This window comes from Vulpes lagopus, chromosome 10 (assembly GCF_018345385.1).
Source record: "Vulpes lagopus strain Blue_001 chromosome 10, ASM1834538v1, whole genome shotgun sequence".
Lineage (NCBI taxonomy): Eukaryota > Metazoa > Chordata > Mammalia > Carnivora > Canidae > Vulpes > Vulpes lagopus.
The window spans coordinates 106,729,144-106,742,543 of NC_054833.1; the positions used below are offsets into that span (position 1 = coordinate 106,729,144).

Here is a 13,400-nt window from a genome sequence, read left to right on the forward strand (position 1 = left end):
ACTTTGTGACACAGGTGATATTCCCATTTTGCTTCTGAAAAAAACTGAGGTGCTGAGAGTTAGTGACTTGGCTGACATGACACAGCCTATAAATGACAGGCCAGGATTCAATCTACATTTTTGGTTTTTAAAGCCCCGTACTCTTATCCAGACAACTACTCTGCTACCACCTGCCTGTGCACACTGATCTTCTCAAGTGCAGCAGCAATGGGGAAAAGGAGTTCTCAGGGACACAGAAGACATCGTCTTCGGGTGACCCTTTCAAAAGTGCTACTGAAGGGCAGCAGGCTCCATGGGAACACAGAATAAACACTTAGGTGGCAGAGGCCTGTGAAAGTTCAGAGGCCATGCGTGGAAAGTGCTACAGGAGCTAGGCAGACCAGGGAGGACTCTCACACCGCTCAAAGTAACTGGAAGGCACTCTGCCCACCAACAGTTAAGTAGCAGCAGATGTCTACCATGGGTATGAGCAAAGATGCACTCAATTTTCTTTCTTTTTTTTTTTTTTGGTAAGATTTTATTTATTTATTCATGAGAGACACACACAGAGAGAGAGGCAGAGAGAGAGAGAGGCAGAGACACAGGCAGAGGGAGAAGCAGGCCCCATGCAGGGAGCCCATGTGGGACTCAATCCCAGGTCTCCAGGATCATGCCCTGGGCCGAAGGTGACGCCAAATTGCTGAGCCACCCACATGCCCCAGACCCAATTTTCTCTTGAAGTCTGGCTGCTGCTTTATAAGATAGCAATCCTTAACACAAACAACAAGGAAGGGCTACTGGGACATGTGAATTTCAAGATCTATTAACCAGAGAACTTCAGAGAGAGATAAATAGGTCAAGAACTTAATTCCAAAGTTATTAAGAGCTAGACTCTGCCTTCCAGCCCCTAAATAAGTGACATCAGTTGCATATGACACAAACTTTCCAAGTCAGCTAAAAGACCAAGATGGCAGCTGCTAGTGCCAAAGCAAAGAAGGCATCATTCTCAGAGTGAAATACTGAGGTGTTCTTCTTCTCCACCAGCTACTCACCACCAAAGAGATTCTGTTTTCTCTAGCTCTGGGTGCCCCTCATGCCTCCGTTGACACAAAATTTGCCAATTATATCATCGGTCTTCACTCTGTGGGACTTGACTGCCCTAACTTAGAACTCATCTAGCGAATTAAGGAAAAGAGTGAATGGTCTTCAGGGTGTGAGGCAGCACTGCTACAGAAGCTTGGAGAAAAGAGAACAGGCAAATGGCACCTTGGCTTCTACTGATGCTACACACAAAAGATCCAAACACGCAACCCTCTCTTGCTCCTGATATCTGCCTGGCACTGAAACCTTACAAACTCTCAAAACCACCAAATTCAGAGAAGCTGACAGCTGTCGTTAAAGGGATGTTTCAAGATGCAGCGGGTATTGGCTGAAATCTTACTGTGTTTCTCAAAGCATTATTTCCACTTCCTGGGGCTCGTTCGGGAAGATTTTTTTTTAAGATTTTATTTATTTGACAGAGAGAGAGAGAGAGAGCACAAGCATGAGGGAGCAGTAGGCAGAGGGAGAGGGAAAAGCAGGCTCCCCAGGGAGCAGAGAGCCTGACATGGGGCACCACCCCAGGCACCTGAGCCAAAAGCAGATGCTTAACCAACTGAGCCACAAAGGACCCCTGTTTGGGAAGATTTTTACTAGTTTTTTTTTCACCTACTCTCTACAGATAATAACGGTTTACAAACTATACTCATATGACTCTTTCCCCTATAATTTTAATGTCTGGAGATTTTGTGCCCTGTGATTAATAATTTAAAAAATAATTTTTTAAAAGTCCCCAACTCCCTCCTCCCCATCTCTTTAATACAAATAAACCTATTCTCCTGCCTGGGAATTCAGGTGAGGTGGAAATGAGTTGGCGCCGTTAACACAGGTGTTAGATGGGTATGTCGATAAATAAAATTAAGTCATTCCTGATAGGTAAAATAAGTAAAATATAACTCAGACTCCAAGGGCAGGAGGTCTCAATCGATACTCCAAGGGAATTATGGATCACCCCCAGAAATAGAAAAGCACAGACAGAAAAATCTTACATGCAAAGAACCACTGCATGGGATGCCTGGGGGGCTCAGTGGTTTAGCACCTGCCTTTGGCCCACAGCGTGATCCTGGGGTCCCAGGATCGAGTCCCACATGGGGCTTCCTGCATGGGGAGCCTGCTTCTCCCTATCCCTGTGTCTCTGCTTCTCTCTCTGTGTGTCTCTCATGAAAAAATAAATAAAATCTTAAAAAAAAAAAAAAAAAAAAAGAACCACTGCTTAAACATTTCTATGCATATCCTAAATGGCTCACTGTGGTTGCTGCCCCTGAAACATCAAACACCAGGCAAGTTCTGTTTGACAATCCTTCTTATCCAAATAACCAGCTTAGCCAGTCCCAACTGCTGACAAGGAACCCCTGCACCTTCTGAGAATCCTGAATTCTGTACTCCCCTCTGGACCTCCCTAACGTAGTGAGTCAGTTATAAGCCCTCTGGAAATTTCCAACAGTTTCTAACATAAATTGTTCCTTGCCACCTCCCAACATGTTTTCAATAGCTCTGAGCACCTTCTTTGCTCCTCCTCATCCACAAGGGGGATGGGTGGGGGCGGGGTGGGTCTTACCGAGATCTCCCACCAAAGCAGTTTGTGCTGGGGGGCTGGTGCCGGTTCTCTGGAGCAACAGATGTCCCGCTGGATTCTCTCGAAGGTGGCTGGGCTCCTAAACAGGGGATCCATCACAAGAAAAGACAGAAACATTGAGAATTCAATCCTTGTTTGAGACGTGGCTCGGAAGCAAAGGTCACTCCATGTGTCCAAGTCACCCGCCACATGGGACACTGGCAGTTAGGCAGCTGCAGCCTCCAGTGTGAATAAAAATAGGGAGAGCCAGAGGAGATTCGAGTGGGGCCCCAGAACACAGGCGCCTGCTCAAACCTGGGAAACAGCTCCTCTTCTCCAAGACCTTCAAGAACGTCGAAGGCACTTATAAGCAACTTGCCTGGTGTGTTAAATCAACTTCAGCCACGCCACATGAGACGCGGAACAGATGCTGACCATGCAAAGTGGGGGCAAGGAATTGGGGCATCTGTCCATACTGCAACCAAGAAACTTTTTAAAAAGCCAAGGCAGATTCAATTCAAATCAAATCATGACACTCTTCTGCTAAGAACCCCCCAACAGCTTTCTGCTTCTGAGGATAAGGTCCAAAATCCTCATCAAGGCCCTCAAGGCTATGATGGTCTGAGCCAACCTGCCCTCATAGCCTCACCTGCCACCACTCTCCTGCCTGCTGTCCCCAGTTCAGCCACCCCAGCCCCTTCTGTTTCTTCTGCAGGCCAAGCCCACTCCCACCTCAGGGCCTTCGCCCAGGGCAGCCATCTACCTCCTGCTCGGCTACCCCATCCCCACACCTACATCTTGGCCTGTCTAAACCCTTCAGCTCCAGTGGGTCTCAGCTTCCTCCAAGAAACCTTCCCTGGCCCCCAGTTTAAGTGAGATCCCCCTAAAGGTGAGAATCTCATATCACCAAATACTTGTCCTTCATAGCTTTTCTCAGGATTACAATTACATAATTATTTCTGCATTTACTTGTTTCACGTCTATCATCCCTGTCCCCAACCAAGTAAATCATCGGCTCCCAGGAGAAGAGACCATATGAATTTTGCCCCTGCCATCTGGCTAGCACCTGGTCCAAGATCTAGTACATACCAGGTGCTCAATTATGGATATACGTGCAGAATGAGTGGATAACGCAGGTTTCCTCCACGCACTAAAAGTACCCGAAGATCCATCCACCAGGGAGGAGTCTCAAGTCAAGGCCCATCCAATCACTGAGATTCTACCCAAATGCCCTTAAATTACAATTCAAATTTCACTCCTCTGAAGCTACAGAAAGCCTGTTTGGGGCCTGGAAATTGCCACAGTTACATCATATTTAACGAGAAAAATTATGGAGAAACCCAACCCATCTCAGACCTCAGACTTCATGAAATAATTTCCTGCTAGATCCAAAGGTGACTAATTTCAAACTAGATCAAAAGAAACAAACTGCCCTCATTCAGGACAGAGCGGGAGATACTCCAATTTCCCTGCTTCTGCCTGTATTTTGCTAGTGTGAATCTCTAAGACACATGGTCCCCTTTCCCAACCAATGCCGTCTTCTAAAAAACACCCTCAAGTTCCCCAGGAAGTTTAACTATATTGGGAAGAAACATGGGCCCAAGTAACATCTAATAAAGACATTTTATTTTCCTGAGTCCATGTGGGATGAAAAGATGTTTTCTCTGCCCTCAAAGCAAACAACACACTTAGGAAGACTCGACATTTATTTTGGTCCTTTATCAGAAGGTTGTCCTTAAGAAATCCTGTCACAGTTTTGATCATGCTAAGATGGCTAAGAGGAATCAGGGCTAGCGATGGGCCAGGACCGGCTGAGTGGTACCCAAACCCAGGTACCTGGTAGAGAACCAAGCCCTGAGCACCTCCTCTTACCCCCACCCAGTCCTGCCCCACCCGGTCCCAGCACAGCCCTGGGGAGCAGGGCGGCACTCACCGTCTGTCACGGCGCTGCCATTAGGCACGCTTCCCAGATCAACAGTTGGCCCGTCCAGGAAAATTGTCAGCTCACCGCCTGAGACAACACCGCCTTTGTTCTCCGTCTGCAGGTTCAGGGTCAGCTGCGTGTTCTCCACTGTTGAACACGAAAAGCAACAGCAATGGACTAAAGCAAATGCACCCCAAGTTCAGATTCTGTAAATTAGAAGCCCTCATTTAACCTACTCTGGCATCCCTGGCAACATTTTTCTACAGCTTCAAATCTGTCTTGTGGCATGGAAAGAAAGAATGGGAAAGAGCAGGTCAAAATTGTCATCATTGCTGTGTCAGACTGGTGGGAAAGGCTGTACTCTTGTTTTTCTAAACATTTTATATCTTTAGGTTAGCTACACAATTTCTACATGACTGATTTGTTTGCTTATACTTGCAAGACTGTGAAAATGCCCAGAGATAGGGACACCTGGGTGGCTCAGCAGTTGAGCATCTGCCTTTGGCTCAGGGCCTGATTCCAGGATCGCATCCCACATCGGGCTCCCTGCATGGAGCCTGCTTCTCCCTCTGCCTGTGTCTCTGCCTCTCTGTGTGTCTCTCATGAATAAGTAAATAAAATCTTGGAAAGGAAAGGAAAGGAAAGGAAAGGAAAGGAAAGGAAAGGAAAGGAAAGGGAAAAGAAAAGAGAAAAGAAAAGAAAAGAAAAGAAAAGAAAAGAAAAGAAAAGAAAAGAAAAGAAAAGAAAAGAAAAGAAAAGGAAAGGAAAGGAAAGGAAAGGAAAGGAAAGAAAAGAAAAGAAAGAAGAAAAGAAAAGAAAAGAAAAGAAAAGAAAAGAAAAGAAAAGAAAAGAAAAGAAAGAAAAGAAAAGAAAAGAAAAGAAAAGAAAAGAAAAGAAAAGAAAAGAAAAGAAAAGACAGGCCCAGAAATATCGATGGCACACGGAAGCAGTTAAAAGCAGCAAACCCCCTGTCCATATAAAGAATGGTAGCAAAAAGAAGAGAAACAGGTCAGGAGAACCTGAGGAAATGTCATCAGGAGTCATCTCTAGATGAAGGATTACAGGGGCTTCTTCTCAGATTCACCATATTAAAAAATATTGTTCTCAATTTTCACTTCTGAAGATGTTTTGCTTTGAAATAAGGGGAAAGTTTTAAGCGATAACAGTTCAGTAAAGGTAAGTCAGCCCACGATAGTCACAGGGCCCTGGGTGAGTCCCAAAGGAGATCAAGTGGTCGACAAATGGCTCTGGGACAGAGGTGAGAAGGCACCTCGGAGTCACCCGGCCCCTGGAGCACCAGCAGTCAGTCCTGTGGGCGATCAAGAAGAGTCAGGAAACCACAGCAGAAAAATAAAACAAACTGACACGAGGCAGAAGCCCTAAACCCTCCATGGGCTGGAAACTGTTGCGCACATGCCCCCAACGCCCCCACCACCAAGCCTGGCCACAGGGAACAGCTTCCACCCGGTTACTGCTCAGGAGCTAAAACCTGCAGTTCAGGGTCACTCAGCAATGACCAAGAGAGAGCAGCATTTATGAGGATTTCCACAAGGCATGCAGTTGTTCCGTGCCTTCCCACATCTTACAAAGCCAGGCTAGGAGAGCACCACATATTCCAACCTCCCTCCCCACCCACCACCCATTAAACCACCGCTTTATTCTATCTCTTAGCTGCTACTGTATTATTATAAACTACCTCACTGGTTTTCTAGAACAAGGCAGCGTATGTATAAATAAGTCTCTCTTTAAGTACCTTCTAGAAACAACCTCCCCCAACTGAAAAAGCCTGCTCCAAATTTAAGATCCAGACACCATCCTTTAAGAACTTAGGAAAAGTCTGGATCAGTTCAAGGATCTACTACAATAATGTGGAAACCAGTCATCCTTTAGGTGCTCAAGTTCTCCTAAGCATCCCTACCTTCCCTCATTTTCCCTTGCCTGTAACGGATCTCTCCAAATCCTTCTGAGTCTGTTGCTATTTTCAGCCAGTTTCACTCAAGGGCTTGGTAAGCTTCAAATATTTCTATAAAATAATGCTTGTAATCTGAAAATGAGTTCCTTCAAAAGTCTAGCAGTCAGGAAAGAACTGAGGCCTTCTGACACAGCCAGCACCTCTTGCCAGCCATGCAAATAAGGCACCTAGGAAGGAGAGCCTCTAGCCCCAGTCTAGCCTTCAGAAGACTGTGGTCCAGCCACTGTATGGACGACAACCTCATGAGAGATCCCAGGCCGGATTTCTCAGCTAAGCCACTCAGAAATCCTGACCCACTGAAACCAGGAGATAATAAATATTTATTATTATTAAAAGGAAAGTCAAGGGGTGTCTCCCTCCTGCATTATGTTGAGATCCAGGGCATAGTCTCCAGCAGGTAGTACAGCACAGAGGTTCAGGATGGGTGCCACCCAGGAAGACTGGGTTCAAATGTCAGTTCTACTACCTGGTAGCTACAGCATTACGCAAATTACTTAGCATGAGCCTCAGTCTCCCCAACTGGAAAAAAGGAGCAGTAAGAGCATATTTTTCAGGGGGCGCTTGTAAAGAATGAAGCAGCACCCAGTGGGCTCCTAATAACCTGTCATTTTTATTATCAGTCGACAGTCTCCCTGTTGACTTTCCTGTTTTTAAGCTGAAGAGTCCTGATTTCTCTTGCACTAACTTGTTCATTGCAAGGTTGCACTTCTCTTAACCTACTGGAGCCTTTCCTGGGTTGCAGCAACAAACTCCAAAAAGTCTTCTAAGGTGGGCTACCTAACTATCCCAAGGACAAATTGTCTTCTCATCTTGTTTCTAGGACATTTCCTAAAGACCCTCTGCCTTCTGGACTCAGAAATGTGCTGAGGTGAACATTCCTGAAAGGTTCCTTGATTCCATTCTCAGTGTCTCAAAGACTATTATTTTACAAATGGAGTGTAAGCATGGCTTTCCCTCCTTTCTGGAGGGAGGATAATGTTCGAGGGGAAGATAGGGGAGCCCCAGGCCTTTTGCTGCTAATTTCAAACTCTTGAGAGTCACACTGCCATGGTTCTCTGACAGAAGCCACAGGCATAACTTAGATTTTTCTCTACATGGTCTCATCTCAAGGTTCAAACTTCGCTCTTCTCTCTACCCATTAATCATGTCCAATAGAGTCATTATTGTAGTCATACCTATTGGCTCAGGAGTTACCTTGCAATGCCTTAAGATACACTGTTCCTTCAAAAAAAGCCAGCAAGGAGGAACATCTTTCCTCTTTAAATAAAACTTTTGAGACTGTAATTCCTCCATTGTTCTATTTACTAAAAAAAGAGTCAGAGAGACCTCTGGCCATCACCATCATAACCAAGTGATCAAATGAAGCATTCCTAAGAGCAAGACAATCTGACACACTTCTTGGTGTGATGCAGCATGAAATACACAACATCACTCTTAAAGACCTTTTGGCTAAAAGCATTTAGCCTGAATCCAAGTAAGCTGCTAAATCTCCTTCCCAATTTATGTGAAACAAGGGGACAGAGAAACAAATTCAATTGGTACCATGAGAAAGCAATCAGACAAATCCAGAATATGGGATATCTATACAGTAACTGTCCTGGACTCTTCAAAAAGACAATGTCATGAAATAGATTTCTTTTCTTAAAAAAGCAGGGCAAAAGGAGACTCCTCTAGATTTGAAGAAATATAACCACCAAATGCCATGCAGTATTTTACTAAACATTAGTTTGAAAAAACACTCTTGGGTGGCACAGTTGGCTGAGCATTCGACCCTTGGTTTCAGCTTGGGTTGTGATCTCAAGGTCAAGAGATCGAGCCCAGTGTTGGGTTCCATGCTCTGCACAGAGTTTGCTTAAGACTCTCTCACTCTCTTCTTCTGTCCCTCTCCATCTTTCTCTTTCTCTCTAAAATAAATTTTAAAAATCTTTAAAAAATATACCCTTGGGGCAAGTGGAGAAATTTTACATCCAGATTGGATAGTAAATGTCTGAAATGACTGTTAATTTTCTTAGGTTCAATAAGAACCTATGGTTTTACATATGAATGTTCTTATACTTGGGAGATGCAAAAAGATTATGATGATATCTACAATTATTCTCAATGGTTTTATAGGAGAAAAGGCTGAAATTTTTAGGAAGGAAATGTCACAATATCTGCAATTTACCTTCAAATGGGTCAGGAAAAGATGTACATGCCCACAAGCTCACACATACAGATAAAACAAATGCAACAAAATGGTAACAAGTGTTGGGTGTAGGTGGAGGGCATTTGGGTGCTCACTGTATTACTCTTTCCATTCTCTTATATGTTCGAAAATTTCATAATGAAAAGTAGGAAAATGGCTTTTTTTAAATGGCAAGGCTATTAAAAAATTAAACCTCTGAGAACAGAACACCCCATTATTCTCTCTGAAAAAAATACCTGAGCCAGGGGAGCCCTACAATGCATAATGGGACTAAAGAAACCATTAGCTAATTGAGTGACAGACTTTAACATACAGGGGAGGCTGAAAGGAGTAAGTGTGGCTGGAAAACATACACTGGAATCTTAGCTATAAATAGCAGCATTAGCCACTTTGCCTCTGGGGCCCTCGGGTTTCACGACAGCCACGCTGACGCCTCCACAAAGGGCCTTTCTCTTGCAGCATGTCTTCCTACTGCCTTTTGGGGCATTGCTCAAACACCAAAAAACTGTTGGAAAAAAGGGCAGAGTAAGTTGATTTCCACAACCAGAGTCAGATTTCACCACAGAAGCACATCAGTTACTTTCAGCCTCGTCACCCCCCTCCTCTACCTGTGGTCATGCCGGTCACGTATGCGCAGCAAGCACCTACTAGTCGAGTCACTGAGATTTAACAGCCTGTGCCTGGGTGTCTCTATTCTAGTTGGTGGAAAAAGACAATAAGCAATAATTGAAAATTGCATAATCTGTTAGAAGGTGGCAAGTGCAAACGAATGAACTGAGGAAAGCGGATGGATGGTGAGCGCTAGAGGTGGGAGGAGGATCTGCGGAAGGTGACAACTGAGCAGAGTCTGAAAGAAGGATGGGGCAGGGGAAGGTCCTTCATGTAGGTCTTTGGAGGAAGAATATTCAAGGCAAAGAGAAGAAGAAGCACAGAGGCCCTACGTAGGGCTTGCCTAGCATGTCTGAGGAATGGGAGGGAGGCTGGCATGCCTGGAATAGCTGAGCGAAGACAGGAGCAGGAGATGAGGGCAGTCAGTATGTAACCAGAGCCCATAAGGAAAGCCTGGCAGCTCCTGCAAGGTCTCTGGAGTTTCGGGGGTTATGAGCAAGGAAGGGACAGGACTGGCACTGTAGTGCAATCACTCTGGCTGTGGGAGGAGCAAGGGCTGAAATGGAGGAGACCCGTAGGAAGTCAGTGCAATATTCCAGGCAGGAGCAGATGGTGGCTTGGCCCAACACGATGACAAAGTCTTCCAGAAACAGTGCTTACGGAAGAGTCTACCTTGGCCTCCTCCCTAGCATGTGTTAGGAAAGACTCATGACTCCCCAAACACACGGGTCCACCAGTCTCTCGGGATCAAAGCTCTGGGCAGATGATAGGCAGGTACTGCAAGAAGCGCCAACTTAGAACATGGCTGGAGGAAGTCTGATTCAATTACACCAAACGGAACATATATAATGAAAATATTCCACTGGCAAGAGACCTCAGCTCTCTGAGAAAGCCAAAGGCCTGAGCTCACACTAACTCCAGCAATCAGCAACTGTACTTTGGTTATGGGACTGCCCCTCTATTCTGTTCTAAATACCACCTGGTTACCCATACCTTGTAATGCCACGTTATGAAGGTCAACAGACAGTAGCTGAGCTGTATATTAGAATCTAGGGGAAGAGAATTTAGGAAATCTCAAGGACCATGCCAGGAGAACCCTTCAAAAGCTGTCATACCAAGAGAGACCAGTAGACATTTAGGTGCCTCCTGAGGCCCACACACAGCATCAAAGAGGAAAGTAAAGAACCTGTTCAGATCAAGCCTCTTGATCTACCTCTGAGTTTACAGGAAACACAGAGGGACAGAGGACATGTCAAAACGCACTTTAGGGACACAAACAGCAAGATCCAAAAGATGAGAAACCACAGGACAAACTGTCCCATTTCTGCAACAATGAACTGCAGGAGGTAAATAGAGGAAGGAGAATGTATCCATTCAGGAAGAGTGTGTATCAGATTCGAACAAACTGATGGTACAAACTTTGTAAGACAAATGGGGAAATGTAAAACCCGCTAAATGTTTGATGATATTTAAATAACTACCAGTAGGCTTTTCAGGTATGAAACTGGTATTATGGTTAGGCGAGCCCTTATCTTTTAGAGCTATCTACTAAAATGTCTGTGGATAAATTTACCTGGGCTTTAAGCAAAAATAACCCAAGGAATCCCTGGGTGGCTCAGTCAGTTAAGTGTCCGACTCTTAGTTTTGGCTCAGGCCATGATCTCTGGGTGATGAGATCGAGCCCTGCATCGGGCTCTGGTCTCAGCGGGGAGTCTGCCTGAGATTCTCTCTCCCTCACCCTCTGCCCTTCCTCAGCTTGCAGGCGCTCTCTCAAAAAAAAATAAAAAATAATAATAATAATAATAGCCCAGTATTTAGGGGGGTAAAGGTAAGAAGTAAGATCAAACAGGAATGGCCTTTCATGGGTGCCTATGGAGCTGGTGACAGGCAGATAGGGGCTCATGTACTATTCTTTCCACTTTCACATATGCATGACATTTTCTATACTAGTTTTTTTTTTTTCCCCAGCCAGCATACCTAAGGCACAAACAGTGACCCAACCCAACTAAAAAACTTATAAGAATTCAATATTACAGATACAGTTTAAATACAAAAAGGTAGGGGATATACAATCGAGCTGCTTCAGGAATTATGCCTACTCTTATTTTTTTCCTTAATTCAAAGCCTCAGATTCACAAGTGGCTTCAGGTTAATAATTTCCTATCGGGAAGAGCGGTTACTTGCAATAAAGATGAGTAATATTTTTCTAAGAGTTACTTTTTCCCTTTCCTGTCTTGGGCTTTTTAATATATTTTTTTGCATATGGTACTAATAAGTATAGATAAATAGGGCATGGAAGTTGCCTTCCTTATTCCAACAAAAGAGAAAACGATGTAAAACAGAACTGCCAAACTGTGCCACTATTAACGGGATTCAGTTATGAAATCCAGAACTCCTGCCTGGACAGCTTCACTGCAGTGTGTGAAAGAATGTTCTACTTTAGAATCTCTATCATCACTGCCTCTCCTGCTCTCACACCACGAAAATGCATCTGCGTGTACACACATCTTTTAAAAGGAAAGATCTCAGGATGCCTGGTTGGCTCAGTCAGTTAAGCATTCGACTATTGATTTGAGCTCAGGTCTTGATCTCAGGGTTGTGAGATTGACCACCGCATTGGGCTCCGTGCTAGACATGGAGCTACTTAAAAAAAAAAAAAGAGAGAGAGAGAGAGAGAGAGATTGGATTTTTCTTTTTATTCCTCACTCAGAGCACAAATGTAAAGATTTACATGGAAACTTGAGAAAAATAAAACAGGACACAAAAGTAGGATACTTTTAAGGGAGACTAAGTACTCTTGGGTCAAGCGTCTCGGAAGCCCCAATGAAGATGTGATTGATTTGGCCTTAGCAGAGCTGCTCAGTGGAACAAACAAACCTTCTTCCTGCCTCCCTCTGCCCTCAATCCCATAGGCCCATCAAAGAAAGTGAAAATAAGCAGGGCATTCATTAACAGGTCAGTGTTCATTCTACACATAGCTGTGAAACACTGGTGCACAGAGGAACGGAACCAGAGGAAATTCCAGAAGGGCAGAGAGTAAATAGTCTCTTTTCCATTCCCCGGCTCTCTGTAACTCAGACACACACAGGCTGGAGTGTAACCCAGGTTTAAAGAGAACACTCTTTCACGTTCCCTTTGCAGTAAAGGAAGCCAGAGGCTTCCAGGATTTACTGTTACGATGTCTCTTTGGCTTCCAAACTTAGCCAGAGCCTAATAAGAGAAAGTCTTTTCTAGCAAGCTACCATAGGATTATAAACACTAGAATTCTTGTTGGGGTACCAGTGTTGACTCAGCTTCACCCCACCTCCCCTTGGCCCCCATCAGTGATGATTTGGCAGGGTTTTCCTACAACAGAGAGTGCAAGGAAGAGTCTACTTTGGTCTTGAAGCCTCTTCTGTATGCTGCTGCTAGGAGTTCCCCAAGGTCCCTAAATCCAAGTTTGGTCTACTGGGGTTTACATGAACTCCTCTAAAAATGAAAATAGCTTCATTTTACAAAGCCAGTTTGTAAACTTTTATTTTCCTTCTTTCTTTTTTGTTTATTCATTCAAGAAACATTTTCTGAGCATCCACTATCTCTCTGACACTGGGCAAGAGGCTGTGTTATCATGAAGAATTAAAATGGACTATGTCTCTGCATTTAGGAACCTCACAAGTCACCTGAGAGAGGCAGAACTAGATAAGCTCATGAAGAAATGTAAAACTGCAACCATTTTAACAGATTTCATATAAGACATCTCTGATCCCATGAGCCCTGGATAGCTGGCTTCATCAATGCATCAGAAAAAGTTTCCTAAAGAAATAACTCAACTGTGCTCTGAAGTGTCAACATTTTGAAGGGTGGGGTGCAGTGTGGAGGAAGACCAATTCAGGCAGAGGAAATACCATGTGCAAAGGCCCTGTGGCACAAATGCATTCAGGAAACTGAAAAGAGATGAGTGGGACCAGAATGGAATGTGATCCAAAGGGGGAAGGAGATCCAGGTGGTGGCCATCCATCGCAGCGTCTTGTGGGCCTGCCACGATCAAAAGGTCCTTTCTAGCCAAAAAGCAGCAACATAGTACTTAAGGGTTTTTAAT

At 44.5% G+C, this 13,400-nt stretch overlaps 1 protein-coding gene across 3 annotated transcripts in view; it reads right to left on the reverse strand.

Annotated features, from left to right (window-relative positions):
• The window catches only part of WWP2 (WW domain containing E3 ubiquitin protein ligase 2), a 143,062-nt gene that overhangs the window by 73,487 nt on the left and 56,175 nt on the right, over positions 1-13,400 (reverse strand). For all 3 annotated transcript variants that reach the window (XM_041770956.1, XM_041770958.1, XM_041770957.1), the window contains 2 exons: positions 4,566-4,703; positions 2,636-2,732 (listed from right to left, as the gene is read on the reverse strand). In XM_041770956.1, the coding sequence (XP_041626890.1) occupies positions 2,636-2,732; positions 4,566-4,703 (235 nt within the window). The remainder of the gene's footprint in view (positions 1-2,635; positions 2,733-4,565; positions 4,704-13,400) is intronic.